Below are 26,267 nucleotides of genomic sequence, written 5' to 3'. Positions count from 1 at the left end.
GTTTAAATGATATGATTTTTTTGTTCTATTGTTGATTTGGAAAATATGTTTTCACAATGTAATGCTGTTGTAAAAATGTATTATTTTGTTCTTTTAAAAACGTGAATATATTGCAGGTTATCATGTGCAGTACATCAAGTATTATGACAATGTTATCATGAATTATTATATTTCCTATGAGTGAGGTAGGCCCACCCTGTGTTTTCCCCCATTTTACCATCTTTTTCATAGTGAATCTTGTTGAATGTTCAAAAACAAAATCGGGTGTAGGCTTCTTATTTTTTGTTTGGGTGGAGGGGACAAATGCTTCATGCTAAAAATCAAATAGACACGACCCCTTTTGGCTCCCACTCCCGTTCAGCACTTCCATGAGTGATTGTTGGGGAGTTAAGAAATGTTGGCAAGCTTCCTATCAGTGCAGCTGCAGCATTCAGGGGAGCACGGGGAGAGCAGCAGCGTAAGGGTCACAGGGCAAATTTCACTCTGAAATTGATCACAAATTTGTAATTCCTGCCCGAGGGTATCATTTTTAAGTCAACATTTTGGCTACTGAAATCAGAAGTTGTTGATCTGGCCTGTAAAAATCAAAATATTATTGCACTATTGTTGTAAAAGTTGAGCACAAAATTCTTTGCTTATTTACAATACTGTTCCAATGGCTTTCAGTCACTGCTAATATTTGGCTCTGCTTATGCCTTGGGGATGGTACAAAAGTGAACTGACTTGTGACCAGTCAGGAGGGAGGATATTGCCACAGCTGCTTCCACCAATTTGATGTTTTAAATACTGGATATAGTGCATGATAAAAGGATGTAAAGCTGAATGTTTTGCTTTAAGAGTCTTGCATAGAATCTTGGGGAAAAAAAAATCTTAACTTGAGAGAGTCCACGCACCTAGTCACTCTCCACAGGTGTCACATGTGATTGGCTGCTGGCTGTATTTACCAGCCCATGCGCCCCTCACCAAACACTCACTGTCCTCCCCCTTCAAGCAACAGGCTCGTCTGCAGACCGGCCCCGGCGCGACTTTTATACGGATTTGCTTTTACCGCAGGGAAAAATCAGCCTAGTTAAGACAATCACATGATTTCACTGGGAGTCAGATCGGTTCGCGGGGGTTACTGGGTAGAGAGGGGGAGAGGTGCAAAGCCAAAGTGTGCACGTTGATACAGGGAATGAGGGAGAGAGAGAGAGAGAGACGTTGTCACGATCTGATCCACTGGGAATTAAACAAAATGTTTTGGCGCTGGAGAGAACTGCAGCTGGAGCGATTACCGGTGTTCTGCTGCACTTCTGAATGAATGGACGTGCAACTGAGAAATTATTGATGTATCATTCCCATTCACAACCAAAAGACTGGACTGCATTGTTGACGCTTTGGAGACGCATTGGAAAACGTGACATACAGAAATGGCCTGGAAACGGATATTTTTCCACCTTTTTCTTTTTCTAAGCTTGTGTGCACTCGGACAAGTAAGTCACTTATCTCCTCTCTCCCTTGCTCCTGCACGCACATGCACAAAGTTCACTAAGTTGTCAACACTTGCCACCATTGCTGCGTCTTAGGATCACTTTCCAATTTGTTGTCGGCTGCACACAAAAAACTAAGTCCGGTGTACATTTCCTCTGCTTACAGAACTCGCGTTTGAGTAAAGGTGATGACAGTGCAGAGCAGCACCGAGACACAATGACGCTTCTGCAGTCTCTCAATTTGCCTCAGCATACAGGTACGTGAGTGTCAGCAGTGCGTAATGGTAGATATGATGAGGTTGTAATATGGTACTCAATGCGCCAGTGTTAAAAAGACAGAGTGTTTATGACCTGCCTGCAGCATCTATCTTTGCTCACCTGAATGTGTATTACCCATATTCACCGATAGGAGGCAACCTGCACCCTCAAACAGTATGAACCGGTGCACTTTTAGCCTCCCTGCAAATGGCACATAGGCCTATAATTTCAGTCCGTTTATTTTTTTTCTCAATTAACTCCTTACAATGGTATTTTAAAACCAATTAGCCTCTCAATAACTCAAAAAATACAATTCCCATCTATTGTGTTGCCATGCTGTTAATACAACCATTATAGCATCATGCACACTGCTGATTCAGCACATGTCTTGGCTGGAATCCCTGCCTACCCTTTTTAAGTAACGATGGAAAACAGATAGATAAACAAATAACCTAAACAAAAAGCAGAGACAATTTCTTTGTGCACTTGGAGATGAAGAGAAACACAAGGATTTCCCCCAGATGTTTTCCATCACATCACAATAAGAGTTTAATCACTGCTGCATTGTGTCAATGTCTTCATATGGCTTCAGTAAAGTGGGTTAAGGGGGAGTTCATGTGGAATCTGTTGTTTAGTTGAAGTTAGGCCACTCGTCTGGTTAGACACGAGGACTAATGGCACTCGGGAGCAACTAAACCAACAAACTCACCACTGCAGGATCTTGTCTCAGTCCAGCAGACAAGATAAGTGTGTGCCCTGTGTTTGTATGCTGTCAGTGATGGGTCACTGCATCTGGGTTTTGACTTAGAATTGGACAAACAGCCTCAAATGGATGTGAATACCACTTTCTGTAAGAAGGCTACACCATACAGGGACCAGCATTTTGAGAGACTGATTCTTTCAACAGTCAAAACAGGTTCACTGTGTTTTCTTTGAGCTCAAAACTAGATTGCAAGTCTATATCTATATTGTTATAACAGAAGAACTGTTGCACATTAATGCAGAGAATAAATTTTTAATCATTCCCCCCAAAATAGTTCTTACCATGTGATATCACTTAATGCTCTGTTTTGGCAGTATATTGTTCAATTAAAGTATTTTTTTCTAATTCTGATGCGTGCAATGAAGTCATATCATTACATAGGTATTTGTTTAAAAATTACACATGGCCAATCAAGATTTTCATTCTTCAACTTTGTAAAGTAGATGTGGACATGAAACATGATTTTTGATTCACATTTTTATGGTATCTGGTGTCAAAAGTTGTGGTTGTCATTCCTCTACTTTATTTACTACTTTGGCCAAGGGGGAGGGGAAATGAGAGCAGCCAAAAACACACAGACACATGGAAAGCAGGGCCATATTCTGAACGCCATTTAATATTGCAGTCTTTGTAGAACCAAGAAACTGTTCAATAATGAATGCATATAGTATTTTTGTTTGCATTATTGTGTAGCCTCAGTCATCCCTCTTGTTAAACACATGCTGCTATTACAACTGCTTAAGTAATGCTTCCTCTAATAAGCATATGACATGATGAAGGTGCTAAAGAAGGATTTAGTGGTCAGTGCCAAACCCGAGACATCCAGCGTGATGACACACTGTCTGTCACCCTGCACCTCTGAAGCAGCCAAAACATGTCCCACTGCTATATTTAATCATCCTTAGTTTTAAAGTAGCAGAAGCCATGTTATGCTTCTTTAAATTATGCTCATCCTTGAATGCAGGACAATACAGGGTTATTCAAACTTTGAGTAAGCTAATGATGAGGAAAGGCATAGTGTTTGTGCCAGTCCCAACTCCATAAACAAAGAATAGCTTTTGCCTAATCATAATTCAAATCATATGTGTTCATAAAAGAAAATGCTAAATTGTTACAAAACACTGTACTCTTAAACCATTCATGCTCTGTGCATTTCTACAATTATCCTTGGAAAAGCTATGTGGGTGCTACCTCAAAACCTCAGTTACTCTTTGGGTTGACCTTTTGAGATCAGACTGTTATTTTCTGTGGTCAAAGCACCATTCAACATAGCTGCAGAGACGAAGCCTGTGACCTGCCACAGCTCCCTTTATGGCCAGCAGTTATTCAGGCAAAGTCGTAGTAAAAACTGTAGTAAAAATTCTGGCAAACATGATTCACTTTTGACTGAAGGGGATGTGTTTGAATGGCCTAGAACCTCTCATTTTCTTGTAACTCTTCCTTGACCCCTTCAGCACAATGTAAAACTCGGGTCAATGATAATTTATGTGGCTGGTGGCAGCCATATTGAGAGGTCAAGTCAAATCCCGAAGGAGTATAGTTAAGCCAAGGGGTAGGTCTACTTGGTAAACATTCCATTGAATGTTTTACATATGATGACATCTTTATATCAAGTTTTAATTATAGAAAAAAGGGTGCAAGGCATGGCTGTGCCAAAAAATCTAATAAATGTGGATTTCTCCTAAATCATTTGTCCTATCACCACAAAACAAATACTGTTGTGATCTTGACACCATGTAGTGATCCAAGTCCACCTGTCTATGTTCTCAATAAGATGGAAGTAAATTGAATTGAAACTGAAAATCGATCAATATGGGGGAAAAAAATCATGATGCTTTTTCCCCCATATGTTCCAGCCTTAGTAAAAGTTACTTTGAAGTTATTGTCTCACACTACTGTCAAAATCAAATATTTGACCAGTATTTACATGTAGTGTATTTTGTATGTTGTTGTATTATTTTCCAATAGTAATGTGCCAGCTTGACAGTGCTTTTTCTTTGTTTATGTCCAGAATATGAGATTGTTTCACCATATGAGGTTACCCATGAAGGCATGTACGTCTCTCATGAAGTGTCCCACCACCTGAGGAGAAGGCAAGCCCGATCTCTGACCCCAGATACAAACTCATCCCAGGCTGATAACAGCAGCCAAATGGTGCATTTCCGGCTCAGCGGCTTGGGGCAGGACTTCCACATGGAGCTTAGGGAGGCCTCGCACAACCTGATTGCACCTGGCTTCACCGTGCAGGTCCTGGGAATGAACGGCACTAAGAGCCTGAGGGCCTACCACCGGGACGACCTCTGCTTTTACCAGGGGTCATTGAGGGCAAGGGTTAACTCCTCGGTGGCACTCTCCACATGCATGGGGATGGTGAGTCCAAACACGTCTCAGTTTGCACCGTGCTGCTGTACTGTTGGAAGATGCTGAACTGAATGAGTGACAAAGTTTTCCCTTGCCGTTATTACCTTGAATATTAACTGCATCTGATGCTACAGAAACATGTTGAAATAAAATGGAGGCACATATGTTGAGGGATAGTATATTTATACAGTGTCTCTTTTCATCAGGTAAGACAGAGTAGGATAATTGCGTCCATAAATTCCCTTTTAAAGTCCTACAGTTTGGAGATAATATCATTCTGCTACCACTTTAACTTCCAAATTGTCCATGGGAATCCAGGCTTTAGAATGTTGAAGGACCACATTCAGTAGAAGACACAGTTATACTGTAAATGAATACAGTACAGTGAAAGCATTAGATTTGGTACAATTTTCCCTTTGTTATACAGAGTCTTTTTAATGCACATTCACTCTCCACTCATCAACAGCACTATTTAGTGCTGGGAAGTACATAGCAATGGAGTCAGCCCATTGTCCAACTGGTCAAGCTTTGCACTCTCAAACACATGCAACACAAGCTGACATATAGGGCATGGCTGGTGAGGTTCTTTTCTGTCACCATCCTGAGACCGTAACACAAAAGCTCTAAGATGAATAGATCTTTATTATTTGCCTCGGACTACTTTCCCTAGAAAGTGTATTCTCAGTATCCCTCATGCCATGGGTATAAAAGAAAACAAGTGTGTGTAGGGAACCACCCAGAAAAAAAACATACAGTGTGTAATTCATTGCTACAGTAGTCTGAACTTCAACAAAAGGCAGTATGGACCGTCTTCAGTCCAAACTAAGCCGGAGGTTGATAATGTATTTGCTATGCCACTTTCCTGGTTGCAAAGATAGTATGCACATGGTACACTATAGATTTACAAAAGATGTAGATACTCTTAGTTTACTCTTTGTGCAAGTCCCAAGCCTCTTAAAATTTAGATACAAATAGATAAATACAATATAAAACAGTTAAAAGTGGTATTTGATTTGTGGGAATGACTACACATGATTAGCTGTAGTTCAGTTTTGTACTCTATTCTGTGTGTCTGTTTATACAGTATGTTCAATGTAGCCTAGTGGAACTCTTTGCAGTGTCTGAGAATTGCCCCTCTCTCTAGTCACAAATTGGCTCCCCTCCTGGGATGCCTCTTTTTCCAGAGAGTGTCGGCATTTCATCCCAACTCCCAATAAATGATTCAGCCAAAGGGTCTAGGGTTGCAGAGTCTATAAATGTGGTTCTCACGATTAAAAGACTAGAAATTACTTGGGTCAGTGCATCAATGGGAATCAGACTTCTCTCAGATGAGAATTGGGGAAAAGCCCATAATACTAATGCATTCAGTCAGTCACTGTATTTACAAAGAACTGCTAAAGATATACCAAAAGACACTTTGTATCTTCAATACAGCTATTGCTCAAAGTCTGTTCTTGATAGTAAATGACTACACACCACTATGCAGATAAACGAGGTTAGGAACTCCCCATGTTGTAGAGGTTGATATCTGACCAACTGTTGCTCTCTCGTGACCTTGCACTTTGGCAGGTGACAAGTAAATATTGACCAGAGTTCCCTAAATCAATAGTCTTCTTGTGCAATCCCTCTCTCGAAAGGTAAAAATATGCCTTTCTAATAGTGACACCTGCAGTATTTATCCTTACTGATGGGACACTGTTTGTCCTGTTTTGACCCTGACTATCTGTTTTTTGTTTGTTTTTGTCATCTCCTTACTCACTCACCACAGAAATGATCTACATTCAAGCTTTCATTTATTTGCATACTTGATTTGGCAAAGAAAGTGCAAGACATCCCTCAAGTTGCAATCCCGAGACAAAAGTAAAACTGGTTTTGAACCGAATCTTTGTGGCTGGATTAATTAAAGGATATTTATCTAAAACCTATTCCTACAAAAGCCACAAAAGGAAAGTTGAATCTGAATTTGAACCCAACAGACGTTAATGATGTAAGTGAAATCTTATACGTAAACTTGTAAAACACATTCTGTAAAACCATAGCCCTCTGTACTTGTTCACACCACTGTATCTGTGTGTCAAACATATATCTAGGACTTCTAACACACACCTTGCCTTTGCACCAAAGGAAAAAGCTTTCTGCCATGCTACAAATCACTCTGAGTTCATGTGTTTTCCTCTTGTAAAAAGACGGGTGTGTGTATAGCCTCAGGACCAGTAGCAGTAGTAATAATAGAATATGGCACACTCCCCGCCTTTGGGATTTCCAACAATATAAGAGACATCATCACTTGATGTGAAACAGATTTGATGAGCAGGCAGTGTGGTCTTGGCACAGAAGTGTAATCATTTTTTAAAAACCTGTTCGTATTGTTACAAGTTGATTGAGTTTATTCACTTTTGCTAGGCTGCAAGTTTAGTATTTTTGGTTTGTTTCTGGCCCCTTGCATATAAATGATAAGCATTCTGTTTTGAGCAAAAATAATTGTATTCATAATATGTATGTTGCAATTTTTTATGAATTGCCAAAACACACTTATCTTTATACTGTCATTATGGATTCACTTAGCGAGCGCTTATCATTTCCATTTGTACAGCAAAGCTCTCCAAAAGTTCAAACTACTGACACAAATATTTATATGGGTGTGACTGTGATTACTTGCAATTAATTAAACCATTGCTTTTAAGGTGAAACTAATTTGAGCATGAATCTAAAAATAGCCATGGCCTCAAGTATTGTACGTAAAACAAGTTAACAGATCTTTGGCCGCTGTCAGGTGCACCTTGTAATGCATTTAGAGCTTCCTATGCAGTTCCGTTTGGTGTAGTTTCCCGCCTGCGCCCTCTCATTCCTGTCGTTGCTTGTCTGAATGCGTCTGACTCCAGAGGGTCCAGCTGTTTGCGCCCTCCCAAGTAGTGTTTCAGTATTTTATGACTGCTATTTGCACCTCATCCAGAGCCCTGTGTAATCTGATGACTGTGGATATTTAGGAAAGGCTTGACAGTGACCTAATCTCAACATACTGACTTGCATATAGTAGAGATGAAGTAATGAGGGTAATATAAATATGTAATAAACTGTAAAAAAAAAATGAATGTGGGCAATAGTTTATACCATAGCAAGATTCCATACATTCAAACACCCATTATTGCATACAATATTATAGTGCTTTGTCTGACACTCCCACACCATTACAATTGAAAAGAAGAAAATAGAGCATTACACCACTGACTGCATTCAGTTTGATTGTGACGACAAGACGGCAACTGAGGATTCTAGATATAGAAAGTGTAGAATGTAACATATGCGTGTAGTGGTGACAGCAAAAGACATGGGGGGCAGAGAGTGGATGAAGATTGTTTGATTAAAATGCGGTCACCGCTATCATAAGCTTGTTGACATGGGACAGTGGAAGTGTCTTTTCAGTGTCTGCGGCATGGTTCAAATGGCTGGATGATGTTGGGTCCCCATGCATAGACAGGCTGCATTAAGAACTGACTTTAAATGTACCATACCCTACTTTAGAAACTACACACTAAAGGGCAAATTTAAAGTGCCGCTTCGTAACATGGTGTGGGTTCTGCCTGCTTGTCACCATGGAGATTTAATTTGTTTCATTATGGTTGTTTTTAACTCCGAACTACCATGAACTTACTCTGAGTGTGGTTGCATTTCTGACTTGTAACTTGGCAAGGTGGCATCATTTGCTTATCTCCGTGGAAGTTTAAAATGTCTTACTGAGGAATATTCGAGGCAAAGCAACAACATCTCTATGAAGAAAATAGGTGTTCAACCCCCCACCAGAAAAGTTATGCAGTGCACTTTTGAAACTAATCTAATGTGTGTTGCTCAAGCATCAAGCATTTGCAGCCACTGGAATGCATTGGTTAATTGGATCCCATTGTACTCGCTTGGTTATATTTTGTTTTGCAAGTTTTTCTTTGTGTTTCAGCCTTAAAGCAGACCTATCACGCAAAATTTACTTTTCAGAGCTTTTAACCATGCTATAGTTGTTTCTCCTTCTCATTTACGCTCTTGGAGTTGGTTTTGGAGTGCTTCATGCATGTTTGAGCAAGCTTTATACGCTTATTTTCAAGACGCCATTTTGCCGATTAATCCCCATTTTCACCACTGACATACACGCACTGCTCTGTACTTACTTTTTTTCATCAATTTTACTTTCTTAATCAGTGATACACATAGGATTTAGCTCTATGTTGTGATGATATTTACTACAACGTCAGCTCCCATCGGGCAATGCAGTTCTCTAACGCAGAAGTCAGCACACTTCTTTTTTAAGACGTTTTAGATGAATATTGTGATTTAAAATGTGCAAATTACAACAATGATCCACGGGTATCATAGATTATAGCTATAAATAGGTCACAATAGGGCTAAGTAGGTCTTCTTTTCAGTTTAATAATTAAGATCTGCATGTCATATTAGATGCTGGTTTGAGTGTTTTGTTTTAGATTAGAAATATTTTGTTGTTTATAAGTCAAGTGAAGCTGTTTTGATCATAATGTATTATTAAATATTCATCACTCTTTAATAGAACAGTATAAGTTTTGTTATTTTGCCAGTGTCCTAACATACACTGGCCCAAATAGAGCTTTAATACATTACCATATGTTTCAGGTCAGGGGTTCCTTTCTGACACACAGTTAAATTATTACAATTGCCTGTAGTCTGGTGCCATGTGGATTATTGCGGCACGCACTAGCTGTCACAAGTGACTGTTACCAACCATTTTGGCTCAGTGTTCCTGACCATTATCATTATTATGTCTTTTTGGCTATGAATAAAAAGAACGATGAAGCAGTTGTTTATAGATTCGTACCCTGGCATTTGCTTGGATTTGTACTTGTACTTTTTTGAATGTAGCAAAACATCTGCAGCTACTGAACAGGAAGACTGAGTAGACAATAATGATAGTGGCCTGGTATTTTACTCATGCAAAATTGTGCTGACATTGCAGTATAGCTCCACTGTGACGAAAGGAATTCTTTTCACATTGTTCTTGTTTTTGTTTATTTTTACAACGTGAAAAATATTGTAATCTTCTCAATGACTAGTGAGACTGCGGCATGTTTCCTGTTGGACAATATTATATGGCTGAGTAGTTATTGCATGACTGTGGTTATGTTTTGTCTCTGAGGCGCCAATTACTCTACAATGAGAAATGACACAACTGTGCACAAAATACAGATGGTTACTGGTAAAGACATAAAAACTAGTGACTCATAGACAAAATGAATAAGTTCAAACTGGACCATATTGTATATATTCATAGCCTTTCTTTAACTTTTGTTGTAGGATTATTCGAAACCCAATAAAAAAATTAAATTGCATGTGTAGTTAAGTGAAATCAAACTGTATTTTTTATAACACATGACACAAGCACTGAACATGACATAGTGAGCCCCCAGACATAAGATCAAAATAGCTAAAATAAAATTAAAATAGACGTTTATCTGTGTTGGATGGCAGTGCTCTATGTAACCCATCTGTTAAAGAGTCCACCACCTGTTTTTCTGTATTGATATGTGATTTATTTGCTTGGAATATTTTACAGTATGGATAAACTTAACAGTTGACAAGCAGGTAACGCAACCAGGCCAAGTTAGTGGTCAGAACTGTGAAGGGGTGTCCCGACTCAAAATATTAATATTTATATGGAGTTTAAGCCACAAAAATACCTGTAATTCAATTTATGCAAGATAGATAAACTTAATGTTATACTGTGCAAAGTAGCAACATCTTTATGGAAACAGGCAGCGATTGGACACTCCAACATTCTCCATCCCTACTCTGGTATTGGTTAATACTGGCTATGTGCAGATACTTAAAGCCAGCGTATCAATATTATTATCAGAACTGAAAAGGCCTGATCAGTACATCTCTATTTACAAGTGTGTTATTGTTTTCTTCAGTCAGGTTTGATCCGTACCCAGGATGCAGACTACTTCCTGAGGCCTGTATCTCACAGTCTGGCACGATCAGAGAACTTCACAGCTCCCCCTGGTCACCAACCGCACATTCTCTACAAGAGCTACAGAGAGCCCCACACCGACACAGGACCCAAGAACCGCAATCTACAGAAGAGATCTTTACACTCGACAGTCTATGGAACCAAGAGTACACATGACGATCAGCCAAACAAAAGACACCATAACCACCACCACAGGCACGGAGAGAGGCAGAGACAACACTTCTGTGGGAGACGGAAGAAATGTATGTAAGGGCAATTTCCTAACTATTTTAATTTGTTGATAGGAACTAAAAAAAAACGACTAATGATTATTTCCATTGACATTGCACATATCAACAACATTATTTACAATTGATTTGACTAAACGTTTTAGCCATAGTAGGAGTAGCTCTTGTGTTATAACCTGTCACTAGTGAACAAACATGCATCTTCTTCAAAGCTCAAGCCTGTAGTTTGCATGATCTAGGTCGAAAAGAATGTGTAAATTAACCCAAAAGCTCAAATCTTTGACAGTATAGTTTATGGTACCGTTTGTGAATATGCAACCATATTATTCAAGCACATTATTTAAACATGCTGCCATCTTTTCCAGTGTGTTTCAGTTGTTCTGTTAATGATTAATATTCACCTTTAAATCATCTGCTGCTCATATTTCACATGTTAGGCCTCTTATCATATATAATTTCCTATACACTATGCAGCATACACATTATGCATGTCTATTGTCCTACATGTTATCAGGGGAGGCCTGCAACCACTCATAATAATGAATGCATTTCTCAGTATAAGGTGATGCACTTTGTACTTACACAGCACACACACATTTATCATCAGGAAACCAAAATGCTATGTTTTTTTTATATATATTTAAAGATGCTCTGTGTAACTTTTCTGGTCATTTAACTGTGTCCATAGAGATGTTATTGCTTTGTATAGAATATTTCACAGTATGGCATAAAACATGTCTAGTTAAGATGACGCAAACATACCAAATTATAAGAATCCATGTTTTTCAATGTATTTATAAAGAAATTAAAACACCAAATTGAACAAATGCAATATAAAGGAGTTTAATGTCACAGTATGGGACATTTCGACCAAAAGAATAGCATCCTCATGAATGACAGCTAACCCCCTTCAGAAAAGTTACCTTTAAATTGTGATTTATTTTATAGTCTTTTACAGCGGTATAGTTTGATTCTCACAAGACGTCATGGTTGCTCTGAAACATATCACATTAGGATTTCATTAGTGACTTATCATGTGAGGTTAAAGGAAATGTTGTATATACTCACTCATTGACTCGGTCTGACTAATGTTTGCTTTAAGACGTTATCTCCAGATCAGTTAACATGAGCCCGTGCAAAACAGGTCATTTCAAAGGGAGCGCAAACTGTAAAGGGTCCATGGATGTTACCCTGCAGAACCCCAGCTGTGTGTCCCCTGAGAAAACACAATATTGTTTACATTCCCGTGGGGTGACTGCAGTGAACACCTGTGCCATGTTTTAGGCAGAAAGAGACACTTTTAGGTCCTCACCTGCTTTCTGCCTATACAAGCAAACTTTGAAGATTTTATGGTTTCCAGCTAGAAGTAAAAGTACTGATAGAAAAACAGAGTTTCAGACATGGGGTGAAAATGTTTACAAGATTTATTGCTAAGCTGCAACCTGTTGACCTCATGTCATTGGAAAGTTAAAGTGAAGCCACAAGAGAAAATTGTCTGTCTGTCTCTTCATCCCAGTGTTAAGACTTGACTTATCCTGGTTGTACACTGAGAAAGGCCCATAGTTGTTAGTAATGACGAACAGATACTACCAATACAGTCGCTCCAGGAAAAAAATCACTAAGATATTGTTTCAAACTGTTTGGACCTCTAAATGAATGTGTTAAGACTATTTACTTGAGTGTTGATCCAGAACATCTCATTACAATTTGTATTTATATAAAACTGATCTGTAGTTATTTGAAGAATACATAATAATTACATAAACAAATGCTGTTCAGTCTCTGCCCTGGGATTGGGTAATATCAAGTATCAGCAAATATGCTACTCGAAGCTAAAGTATCAGTATCTATATTGGCATTGGAACTGAACAGAGATGGATCATTGCATCCTTACTTGTTGAGGTAATATTGTAAATATTGCACCTTACACTACATAAAATTGCTTAAACTACACATTTACTTGTGTTAAGTTTTTTCTTTGCAAGTCAATTTAATAGTTGCTGTCATCAGTACATGAACAAAGAGGAGCATTAAATATCTTTTTAACAGTTTGTAGTTAATATTTTTGTTTTCCACTCTCCTTCTGTTTCCAGTCATGCCCAAACCTCCAGAGGAAGACATGTTAGTGCTACCAGATGAGTACAGATACATGCCCAGGACCAGGAGGGCGGTGCTTATGAAGCATCAGACCAATCAGAAGCTGAATGTGGAGACGCTGGTGGTGGTTGATAGAAAAATGATGGACAACCATGGCCATAACAACATCACCACATATGTTCTCACTGTTCTCAACATGGTAAAATATGAGGAAAATCTACTCAAGACTCAATTGTTGATAGAGGTGTCAAATGCGCTGTAATTAGCCTGAAAGTCACACATGAAGCTATTACATCTTGTTGCTTTAACATTTTGACACCGTTCACTTAACAAAACGTGATGTTGATGAGATCACCATGACCACATTCTCAGGCTTTGACATTACTTGAAATGTAAGCAGTGTTGGGAAATAACTTCAGCCAAGTACCTGCTTTCAATGCATACAGCAAGTCTTGGAAAAAATGATTATAGACCTGTAAAAATAGCAGTAATTGTGACTGTAATTTCAGGTACATATAAAGTGTAGCAGTGTATTATAGTGATTGCAGTATTTATACTATAGTAACACCAGTTATATATGTTGTAATAGCACAGCAAAAATCATTATACCTACTAAGTACATTTAGTTGTACATTCTCTTAATTTGAGTAATTCTTCACCTCTGCGTGTATGTGGATCCTGTCACACACTTTATGTTTTGATTGACTGACAAATCTAAAACTAATTGGAGTATTTTTGAAAACATAATTTACACTACAGGTATGTTAAAGCTGCCAGAGGAGGAAGTCATATAAACACAGTGCTAGGTTTCCCTCAACACGCATGGCTGCACACCTAGAGGATAATTTAATATATGCTACAGTTACACCTTTACCGTGTTTCATAGATTGTTTTCTTTAGAACTGAGTGTAAAACATGTATATATATATATCATAATTGTTGTATCGTAAGGTGTATAGCTATGGAAGTAAAAACAAGGAATCACTTAAATATTGTTATGGTGCTATCCTCTAGCATCTGTCAAACATAATACCTTTATCCAAACTCTTGATTACCTTCAGGATCTCATAATGTACACTCGCTTTTTGCCAACAGACTGTAGCCTTGTGTCAACGTGTGAGTCAGCTGTGCAGGGGAACATAAGGAATGAATGAAGGTGTTCTTGAAGAAAAGAGGGGCTTAGCAAGTGTCATCGGAGGAATTCACAAAGCACTCTGAGAAAGACAAGGGCCCACTTTCAAAGCTCCAGCTGTTTTGATTGATGCTCAGATAGTCACTGCACAATTGGAAACAGGGGCTAAGGTGGCCAGATCAGAGAAAGGTCAAGTTATGGTGAAAGATTGCACTGATGAGATCGTCATATCGTTGTCACTGAGTATTGAAAAGCGCATTTGTAACATATAGTGGGGCTCATTTTTTCTTATTAAACAGACTTTTTAATCAGTGCCACTAACACAGAAAATAGTTAAATGTATTCCCCCAAAGTTTGAACTCTTATCCAAACCACATGCTTTCACTGATAAAGGATTGGTTATAGAATTATCTCTTAAAAAGCTCCATGTAAATCAATTTGAAACATTTGGATTTAGTTTCAAATAATATCTGATTTACTTATAGTAGCTACATGTTTAATCATATTTCTGTTTTGCTTTTTTCAGGTTTCCAGTCTATTTAAAGATGGGACCATTGGAGGAAACATCAACATAGTTATTGTGGGTCTTGTGCTTCTGGATGAAGAACAGGTACTCACCTACAAATTATCTGCTTTGTTTCTCAACCACTGCTTGTGTAGTATTGTTGAATTCAAATAAAAGTGATTTGACTGAATGTAAAATCCATATAAAATCTAACCTACATATTTGGTTTGGTTGTGTGTGGAAGAGTCTTTTCTGTCTGGCACACTTTTATGTAGATTCCTCTGTATTTGCTAACTAATAGGACTAGGACTTTTTTCAGTAGTTAATTAAAGGGGTGTGCATGTTCTTGAACCATATTCTGGTGGGATTTTTTCTGCTGTAAAAGGTTTTTGTTTTTTAAATCAAAGGATGTATAGGGAATAGTAAAGAAAGTCCAATACCAGCCTATGGGGATTAAAATGCCTAATGGTTCTTCTACCCAACAGAATGGCTTAGTGATCAACCACCATGCAGACCACACACTCAACAGCTTCTGTCACTGGCAGTCAACGCTGGGAGGCCCAGGTGGCCGAAGACACGATCACGCCATCCTCCTCACTGGACTGGACATCTGCTCCTGGAAGAACGAACCATGTGACACTCTGGGTAACAGTTTTGAATGGGATTATTCACCTCAGATTAGAGCATAAAACGATAACATAGGTAGTAAGGCAAAACTATATCGTAAGGAAGAAAGATAAATCTCAAAACAAATGCGGCATGTCCCCTGTCTCATGTGACTATCATGTGTGCCTTTGGGAAGGTGCCTCTGCCATCTGTCCCACCCTCTGACACAGGTTCACATCACCCAAACCAGATGTCCAGCAAATCTGTTGTTTTGACAGCTCTGAGCTCTTGAGTTTCACATGTTATAAGAAAATGCAGTGCTTAGTACAATGTCAATTTATCACGAGGACATTGTAACATTTTGGTATTGATGCATATCATTGATTGTTGCTGTCATGTCTATTTGCTCTACAGTAGACTTCAGGGCAACCAAAGTGCAATGAAGAAAGTTTCAACTGGTGTTTTCAAATCTTGCTCATGATAAAGTTTAAACTTTTATCTCAGTGTCAGAGTGATTCACACATAGAGTAACTTAAAGCAGCTTGTTTGTAATGACTATGTAGTCAAAGGTCACTGTGAGAAAAAAAGACAACAAGTCTGTATACATGCACATGCAGTGCTCTCAAAGGCTTGCCTTAAGTTGAGACTTCAAAGTGTAGGTCTAGCATTAGCTCTAATCATGGCTATGAAAGCTGAGTTCAAAGGCTGTGTGTGAGCTAGTTCTTTGGCTACTTAGAGGTGAATGACCACAAACACCAGTAGGCCATATAACACACTTTATTTACACAACTCTTGTGGACTTTTTCTCTAGTGTTTTCCTCATTTTTCAAAAAGGCAGTGTCAAACAGTGATGATTTCTTCTTAAAAGTGAAACCAAATAGTTGTTCTCACAGTTAATCTGCTTGCCCATGTTTAACGTCAGTGTCCACATTAGTTATATTCATGAGAACATATGTCTGCCGCAAATGAGTTAGAGCCGTGAAACAGCAACACATGGCTCAATTCTCCCAGAGACACTCAAACAAAAACCTTAAAGGAGTCCCTCTGGGTTCACCAGTCTTTTGATTCACAGCCAGAAAGTTGTGGGTCTGTGTGAGGGAAGAAAGGAGATAGTGTGGATAGAACCAGAACGTTTACCCACAGTTTAAGCCAATGTATACACGTTTATTCTATATGACGCGAGAGCAAAATCATCTCCCTCCTAGAGTGCAAGGACTTGTGGCCCTGTGTGGTAATTTTTCTCCTATCAATGCTGTATAATTGATTTCTGTATTGTTATATGTTCATTTATTTGTTCTTGTTTTTAGGTTTTGCTCCAATAAGTGGCATGTGCAGCAAATATCGGAGCTGCACTATCAATGAAGACACTGGTTTGGGTTTAGCATTCACCATTGCACATGAGTCTGGACACAAGTAAGACCACATTAGTCACTGTCCCTTGACTCTATATTGTTTTTATGAATTGATTACTTTATTTTGTTTACATAGTTTTGGCATGGTCCATGACGGAGAAGGAAATGTGTGTAAGAAGTCTGAAGGGAACATCATGTCTCCTACATTAGCTGGTCACAATGGGATATTCTCCTGGTCTGCCTGTAGTCGCCAGTACCTCAGCCGATTCCTCAAGTAAGAGCTTTGTTATCAGAATTTCAAATGATTTTTCATAAATAAAACTACAAACAAATCAACAAACAGAATGTAACAGAGAGCATCCCTATGCCTTGTCGTGGGAAATCCTACAAACCTAAATGAGAAGCACAGAAGAAGAGTCCTGACCCAGCATGGACAGGCTTCCCTGGACAGCTGTATACACCAATCTGTCATAACATTATGACTACAGACAGGTGCAGTGAATAACACAGATCAATCTCACCATGGCACCTGTTACTGGGATACATCAGGCTGTAAATCATGTTCTCATACATGATGGAAAGAAACATGGAAAGTGTAACCAACCAACCAATTCGACTGGGTTAGGGTCTCACATTTTGTCTCTATAATTGTGTGATTAAAAAAAAGAAGGGAAAGATTTAGGAGTTGTTCTAGTTATAGAAGTCAAGAAAACCTTCATATCATCTTTGCTTTTCCAGACATTATATCCATGTGACACATATGATTAACAACTAGACCCTCATGCAAGTTTTCACTGCATGTTTTACAGCACAGAAATGAAGTAATATATATTTCTGGAGCCCTTTTTCCCAAATGCAGTGTTCTTACATGATGCATGTGTGTTTATATCAGACATGTGCCGCTGATTAACATGGGTTTCAGCGTGGGACTCAAAGTGTTGATCTACATTCATAGTGTCTGGCCTTTCTGTCTGTGAATGTGTATGCGCTTGAAATGAGATAGGTCAAAGCTGGTGCCCGCCACTAAATTTACCAGCTAACTGTCAGGTCTCCCCTCTCATAGTGCTGCAGACAGACACTGCATTTCCTGGCTGAGTTATTGGAGCTGTAGTGACCTCACCCTTGTTAGGCCTGTCAGCTTTATATTAAAACTCGCATCACCCCCCGGGGGCCTCGTGAAGGGAATCTCTGAACCAGTGAACTCTCTACAGTCAACACTATAAAAACACCTAAATTATGTGTTTTTGACTAATTATAATCAGCTGAACATGAAGATAAGTTGATTACCAGTCATCTGGATTGCTGTTTTTGAGTATGCAAGCAAAAAGCATGATGTGTTGTTGCAATGAATGTGTACTGAAAAGAACTGCAAGTTGGTAGAAATATTTGAACTCTTCCATTGCATGCTGCTGTTGTGTAAATGTCCTGCATTGAATTGTACCATTGATGTATGTACATTGTAATACAAAAACATGTCTGATAACAATATTAAACAGATTTTAAAATACTTTTACTCCTGTTCTTGGAGTTCAGTACATCAAATTCAGTACGTCAGCATGATGCAAGTGTAGCGCTAAGCTTTGTGCAAGCCATTAGTCATGCATTAGTTCAACTTTGGCGGCCTAATAAAGTTAGAGCTGGCAACTTATGATTGTGAAACTTGAATGACTGTAAATCAGTTTTTGTTATTGTTGTGGTTTGTTTTTTTGTTTGTTTTCTATATTTTGCCTCAATGGGTTTTGGTAGTGCAGTATGGATGTTATTCTTATATAAGGATGTCATTTGTTACCAATTAGTAATGGACAAATAGGAGTAATTGAAAACATATATTACCACGATAGCATGTATACTTAAGTGTAAAGTGGTGGCCAATCAATCACAGAACCATAAGTCAATATAAGAATACATACTGTAGGGATAATAAGTATACAGTGGTTCAGATATGGTGAGTCTACACGGTGTTTCTTATCCCTATAGTATGTATTCTTATATTGACTTAAGGTTCTATGATTGATTGGCCACCACTTTACACTTCACTTAGTTTATTATCTGGACAATGTATCACTTAACTGCCTGGTAGGTTTCTGACCTAAATAAGTGCTCATGCAGAAAAGGCATTGTTCTTCACAGACATAAAGGCAATAAAACAAAGCACAATCGCACACGCTGCCTCTGCTAAAGCCATCAGGACCAATCTGACATCGGCCTTTGCATGCTTTTACCATATTTTGTGTTGTAGTTTCTTGGCCTGCTGTACCAAAGCTGTAAAACATCTCTGTATAGAAACCAGTGATATCAGTTAACACTGGAAACCCCCATTGGTGAAAGCATAGGAGTGATATGGGCAAGGGTTTTTGTGACATAATTAAGTGCTTTATTTGAGTTGAAGTTTGGCATTTTCATTTTGTTTTGTTGCCATGGCTATGTGCATGTGTGGGTACTCTCCCAAAAGCAGTACAACAGACTCTACACATTGAGATTTTTTCCCCTGCATTCAAGAACAGCGTAAACAGCACTGAAGACACTTTTTGACTCATTCTTATTGTATTAATAAATTCAACTCAGCAGACTAAATGGAATAAACTGTCAGTACATCTATTCTGTTCTTTTTAACAAGGCTCTTTCATCATATTTAGTTGGCTTGTTGTCAGTTGTTAGCTTTATTTCCTCAGTAAAAAAGATTGCGTGATTAACATCATGTGAACATCTGTACTGGCTAAAATATTTTTGAAAGACTTCTAACAAGTAAATATTTTTACATTGTGATACCTATGTATGGCTTCCAAACAAAATAATTAATAAATTGACTCATATTTCTCTTTCCAGTACTGCCCAGGCGCTGTGCCTATCTGATGAGCCCAAAGCAGTGGATGAGTATCAATATCCAGAGAAGCTGCCTGGAGAGCTCTACGATGCTGATACACAGTGCAAATGGCAGTTTGGTGAGAAGGCTAAGCTCTGCACTCTGGATTTTAAAAAGGTAAACTATACAGTGCATGGATCTCAGTACAACTTAAAACATGCTATGAGATGAAGGCAATTATGTCATTCCATGGTGGTTTTTAAACAGCTAAAATATTGCCAAGCCCTGATTCTTCTTGTACTTTTCAGAGCACACCCATGTAACACGAGTGCTTTGTAATTTAACTATGACAGCACAGAATGAGTATATAAATAGATGGGAGACTATGTTTTTAAAAGTTAAAATTGCCGTTTGTGCAGTAAATTCATCTTACTCTCTCTTAGGAAGAAAACCGTGATAGTCTAAAGGCTATTAAAAAGCCATTGGAATAAGTGACTGAACACAAAGTATTCACTGGAGCTTTGCCAGTGGAAGTCTGTCCATTTGGGGCACTCATTGTCTCATTACTGCTTATGTTGCTTTTGGAATCACTTTGCCAGCCTTTTCAATAGAGTCTAATTTTGCTCAGTGTTATAGTAATGATACAATAATAAGCATGTTCTGTGTCACGTTAGACTACAAAACATCTGGGTTACAAATGTCCCAATTTAACCCCTAAATCTGTTCTTTTGGGGACAGATTCTAATCTGGGAACTGCACTAAATAAGGACATGCAGCACCAGAACATATATTTATCACAACCATGGGATATATATATATGTATATATACACACAGACAAAGGACAACACACACATACATTGGCTTAATTCAATGTATTGTGGGACCAAAGTTCTCACTCAAGCCGAAGTTGTTCCCTTAACACTTGTCACTCATAAAATGACACCTTTATTACTACACTCAGGGGTGTCTTTTGCCATTCAATGATTTCACATTACATTAATCTTATTGGCCCAGTAATACCTCCTAGGAGCCACATGATACTCTCAATAGTGTGTAACCACATAGTGAAACATTACCCCATAGTATTTAAAGTAGTACAAAATACCTTTCTTTGATCTGTATCTATTTTCCATCTTGTCTCGTTCTTATTCTTGCATTACTATTGCTGAGCCGGCAGAAAACAGCTGGACTTTGGGCCTTGGGATGAATTCCTTGGTGGCTCTTGGCAGAAAGACGAAGTGCAGCTTGACGGCATCTGCACTGAACTGTCAAAATCTGATATAGTCATTCACGTATTACTAGAGAGGACATGTTGAAAAGTAGCAGACGAAGATTTTCAGACATTATGAAAGTAGAAACCACACAATTCTGTCATAACAAAGAAAAAGAAGGCAACTTTAAAAAACAGAACTATATATGGAGTTAAAAAACAATCCACCAGCTTGCATGTTTTTTGTATAAGTAAATAAACCTTTATTTGATACATGTAATATAAGTTCTTCCTGAGCTGTCGTCCTAGCTACCAGAACATAAATAACTCCAAACAAAGCGTACTGCTTAAGTAGAGATTGCCAAAATATCATTATTCAAAGAGATACGTCTGCAAGTTTAGTCAATGTATTTTTTTTAACTGCTCCTTGGAGACAGAAAGCATCAGTCTGATTTATGGTTCTTTGATTTCCAGTGTCTGCTGTTATTAATGTTTGCTGTGTGATGACTCTGTGCATCCCTCTTTAGTCATTGACATAATTTACATCTCCCTCTGTCTCTCTTTACCTGATACAGGACATCTGCAAGGCCTTGTGGTGCCACCGCATTGGGAGGAAGTGCGAGACCAAGTTTATGCCAGCGGCTGAGGGTTCTGCTTGTGGTCCAGATATGGTGAGTCTACACGGTGTTTCTTCTATTTGCATGGAGTTGGAGAGGATTGCATGTGACTGGCACAGAGCATCATTCACGTTTTATGTTGCAGAAAAACTGGCAATTGACTGAGCTCTTATCCTTAAATGCCTTTAAATCCAAGCCGAAAGCATTAGAGGCTGTTTCAATAATGTGAAGAATAATGTGTTTTGCCTAAACTATGATCTTCATGTAATTTTTTTGTTTGTATGTATTTTGTAACTATGTGTAGAACTTTGCTGCCTCTTGGCCAGGGCTCACTTGAAAAGGAGGTTTTTAATCTCACTTGGATTCTCCTGGTTAAATAAATGTTAAGAACTGTGATGCAATTCAAGTGCTCAACAAAACAAAAAATGCTCCCTAACAGTTTGTTTTACTACTGGCAGTACAGCATATGGCCTAAGAATAGGGTGAACAAGTAATGCATTACATGAAATCATTTATATTAAAGATGCCAACCAAATATTTACATTGGATTCATCATGTGATAAGATATACTGCTGATTCTCTGCCATATCCACATAATAAAATATACAGCCCCAATAAATTTAAAGATTAAAGACTTTATCTAACTTTTCTGTACATTTAAGGCATACTATAAACATACGTAAGCCAAGTGGATGAATGCACTTAAGGTTCATCTCAGTCCATTTGAAGCGGACTGCATCATTTTACCTCTGGCAGCAGCTGGGACTGGTTTTGGTGCTGACCTTGCAAAAATGTGCCATTGACTTTCATGCCAAAAAACAAACTATCCACTTAGACTTCATTCTGTTCTCATGCGTATTTCAAGATGATCCTCCGTAGGGGTTTGCTTTGACCCTCTCTCCCCTGACAGCTCCTCATCAACATTGGCTTCTCAATATATTGAACTTGATGTCTTAATCCCGCCCCTCTTGCTTCACGGGACAATTAACTCCACACACAAACAATGACAGGCGCACATAGGAATCCCAGCACTCTGCCACAGGGGGGATCTCTGGGAAATCAGCTGTTCCCGCTTTGAGCCCCAGAACCACAAGATTAGAAAGATATATTAGTGCTTCTCAAACTTCATGGGTACTACTGGGATGGGTACTACTCTTGGTATAGGGGCTACGCCTTGAAGAGACTTAAACAGATATGGATGTACTGCTGAATTCTTCCCGGTTTTGTTGTAATCTTGAATATCTTAAAACTCCATCTAAATCTCTACTGGTTAAGTCTTGGTTTAGTCCAGATTGGATGGTTGTTAAGCCTGATTTACTTTGATTTAAGTTCTTAGATTAGTTATTTAGTTGAGATGGGTGAAAATATGGAGAGATATTATTCTGGATTTGTCAGGCACGGTGGGTGACACTGATTCATATTTTGATATATTTTTACATTGTCTTATCCAGAGAATATTATGGAAAATGTCTGAAAAGTGTCAGAACATGCTTGTAAATGTTGTGGTGTTGTGTTCAGGTTCAAGTATCACTCAAAATGTGAATGTACTGTAACATTAAACACACAATAGCAGAAACATAATTTTATACGCTGTCGTGTATAGTCTATACATATGCATGGTATTCTTATTTTTGCATAACTCTTTATATTCTGCAATGTATCTTACACCTTAGGGCAGATATTACAGGTCTAGGCCTATTAAATGTTTCTTGGCATGGTGCTTTGTGTTACCAAATCTGTACTAAAGCATGTGTTGGATGTTTATGCACTGTATGTAGTATTTGTTGCAGTCAATGTAAAATGAGCTGTTAAAGGGTATTGTATGGATGATGTAATCTTAACACGGACAAATCCAATTCAAAGGGAGTACCAGGAAACTGCATTTGACATAATGTTGCTTTAGGTAAATCCCAATTTGGTGAAGTCTTCTTGTGTTACATTTAGGGGGTTTTAACATGTGACCGGTTGCTTGGTTAGTGAGTCAGCTGTTTTGATACACTTTGAGAGTTTCAAATGAGAGCCTATGTGAACCTTGTATGATCTCATGCATGCCTTTTTGCATTATTCTAGAAATCTATTTTGGCCTGCATTCCCATCTGAAAACATCACCATGTAATAAGATAATACTTTGCTTATTATTACGTACACAAGAATGAGTATTTTTTTTTCCCAAATTAACTAAACCATTGCAGCATATGACAATGTGGCAGCAGTTTCTCTGTTTTTTTGAAATGTATTGCTTTTTGCTGGGGGGTCCTTATAAAAAGACAGTTATTATGACTTAATTATTAAAAAACAATGACGTTTTTGATGCTGTAGTTTTCTGTTTGGTTATCTATTGTGTTTGACTTACCATTATTTATTATGCATGTGTCACCTCAAGGTAGCCTGGTCTATAAGTAAAGTTTCTGTGAAAGATTATAGGTGCTCAGCCAGATCTGGGTCTATCTGACAGTACTTAATCTTTAAATCCACCCCTATAGCTTCAGAGGCAGTACTCTTAAAGATGATCTAGGGCTTGGTCAGTTGGAAAGACTGTATCGTTTTGACACTTTTATGACACCTTGTTCTAAGCTTGTGAGTTACCTCCCTCTTTTCTGTCTTTTAAAAATTCTGTTGGTTTTCTTCTATGAAGTGGTGTCGAAGGGGCCAGTGTGTGAAGCAAGGCGATGAAGGCCCACATCCGCTGCATGGACAGTGGTCTGAGTGGTCATCCTGGTCTTCATGCTCCAGGAGCTGTGAGAGCGGGGTGTCCCATAGAGAGAGGCAGTGCAACAACCCGAGGTAAAATATCAAAATAATACACACTAGCAGACTCCTGTCTCACAGTAAAAAAAATAATTTGACTCTGAGAAGAAAGTGCATGTCTACCCATGATACCATTTGGTTTTATCTCTTTTCTGACAAAAAAAAAAAAATTAAAAATGTGTGCAATTCTTACTCAAAATTACCTTTACAGAAAATGACAAAAACGTATAATATTTAAAGGGTCCATTACTCTATTTTCTGATTTATATTATAATGATGTTTCCCCATCAAAACTATACCAAGAGTTGTGTTTTGCTTCATTCACACATGTTTAACACTTTTTCTCCCAAACAAGGTCTTCTCTCAAACAGGAAACACTACACCTTGTGATGTCATCAAGTGGCAAATGTAAGTGCCTGCATTGCACTTGATGTTAACCACTGGCAATGCAGGCAATGCAAGTGCTCCACTGTGTTTTTAAACTCCACACACCTTCACTAGAATCATTTGGATGATTTCAGCTCTTGAACTGCCCATCTCTACTGAACAAAATGTAAAAAGTAGCTGTTAACTTGAAAACTACCACATGACATCACAGGATGGAACAGAGCATTTTGAGCTTTGGGGATGTAAACAAAATAAAAATAAATGGCTACTCAAAGATGTGTGAATGAAACAAAACACAACACTGGGTATGTTTTTGATGTGGTAACAACATTATAACATGGTTAAAAGCTCATAAGAGTCAATTTTATGTAATATAGGATCTTTAAAAACTGCAAAACTGCAATAACAACTTCACATTCAATTTTGCAGATGTTTTTGTATGTAGTTTTGTCACTTGTCATTACCTTTTGAAAGCTGCCACTTTCGTATTGGGTAAACTGTATACAGAATAAATGTGGGAGTGAATTGTAGCATGAGAGCTGTGGTTCTGCCTAAGATCTGAAGAAGTTTAAGGACAAACCTCTGACCACCTTAATCCAAAGATGGAATAGAGAAGACCCAAGAATTAACAAATATTTGTGAATAGTTTGTATGTTTTACAGCTTTACAGGCTCAGAGCAGTGATTTAACACAGTGAGGATGGTTCTCACAGCCTGACGCTTCAGCCTTATCTCTCCGCTTTACTTCCTTATTCATCAGTCACTCAGGATTACTTGCACTGCCAGTCAAGGGGCCCTCGTACTGCAAAACCCGGGCCTCCTGTTTATCATGTCATGCCAAGATCCTGACAAGTGGCTGGCTAAATTAGACTGAGAGTGATGAGAAGAAAAAGACACACTGTAGAATTTTGTTAGGGAAAAAACACAATATAGAGAGAGGAGATGCAGGAAGAGCAGGGGTGGGATGGGGCAGATAACAGACAGGATTAGGCAAAAGAAATAAGAAATTAAGGGCATTTATAAGTGACAGTGTGATTGGCTGGAGCATATTAAAGGTGTAATTGTCATGAAGAAGGGGTTTTCAAGAATGTTGCCTGGGGATATACACCTGTGATTGAACCCACTGTTTATGTATTGTATAAACCACCTGTTATTATGTGCAACTATGCAAGTTATGACAAATCAAATTGAGCTGTCATATCTTCTCAGGCCAGCGTATGGAGGGAAATTCTGTGAAGGTTCTTCAAGGTCGTACAAACTGTGCAACACTGAAGATTGTCCTCCCGATAGTATCAGCTACAGAGCGCAGCAGTGTGCAGAGTTTAACAGCAAACAGTTCCGAGGATGGTACTACACATGGAGGCCTTACACTAAAGTAGATGGTAAGATATAATAGGAACACAACTTTATTTGAGTCAGTCTTGATTGGTGGGTAAGAGCACATCAGTTATGGAGTCATTTATTTTGCTCCTTGGACGCCATGGTCAAGACGTATTATTTCTTATGATCCTTTGTACCAAATCGTATTACATAAGTTTATAATGTGTATTCATTTTAAAAGTGGCCCTATTCCATTAGCTTTTATTTTTTGTCAGATCAAGATGTATGTAAGCTGTACTGCTTTGCTGAGGGATATGATTTCTTCTTTGCTCTGGCCAGCAAAGTTAAGGACGGTACACTGTGCTCACAAGACAGCTCAAATGTGTGCATAGATGGACTTTGTGAGGTAAGAGTTTGAATGCC

At 38.5% G+C, this 26,267-nt stretch overlaps 1 protein-coding gene across 1 annotated transcript in view; it reads left to right on the top strand.

Moving 5' to 3' along the window:
- The first annotated feature begins 1,258 nt into the window (after positions 1–1,258).
- Positions 1,259–26,267, top strand: part of LOC117384204 (A disintegrin and metalloproteinase with thrombospondin motifs 16) — a 25,150-nt gene continuing 141 nt past the window's right edge. Inside the window, exons 1-14 of the mRNA XM_033981492.2 lie at positions 1,259–1,472; positions 1,636–1,726; positions 4,502–4,860; positions 10,782–11,082; positions 13,161–13,363; positions 14,823–14,906; positions 15,287–15,446; positions 16,715–16,820; positions 16,896–17,033; positions 19,586–19,739; positions 21,349–21,444; positions 24,026–24,174; positions 25,734–25,906; positions 26,120–26,250. Coding sequence (XP_033837383.2) covers positions 1,410–1,472; positions 1,636–1,726; positions 4,502–4,860; positions 10,782–11,082; positions 13,161–13,363; positions 14,823–14,906; positions 15,287–15,446; positions 16,715–16,820; positions 16,896–17,033; positions 19,586–19,739; positions 21,349–21,444; positions 24,026–24,174; positions 25,734–25,906; positions 26,120–26,250 — 2,208 coding nt within the window. The 5' untranslated portion in view covers positions 1,259–1,409. The remainder of the gene's footprint in view (positions 1,473–1,635; positions 1,727–4,501; positions 4,861–10,781; positions 11,083–13,160; positions 13,364–14,822; positions 14,907–15,286; positions 15,447–16,714; positions 16,821–16,895; positions 17,034–19,585; positions 19,740–21,348; positions 21,445–24,025; positions 24,175–25,733; positions 25,907–26,119; positions 26,251–26,267) is intronic.

This window comes from Periophthalmus magnuspinnatus, chromosome 16, assembly GCF_009829125.3.
Source record: "Periophthalmus magnuspinnatus isolate fPerMag1 chromosome 16, fPerMag1.2.pri, whole genome shotgun sequence".
Lineage (NCBI taxonomy): Eukaryota > Metazoa > Chordata > Actinopteri > Gobiiformes > Gobiidae > Periophthalmus > Periophthalmus magnuspinnatus.
The sequence above is the reverse complement of the archived record's forward strand: the minus strand, read 5'-3'. Positions and strand labels throughout refer to the sequence as shown.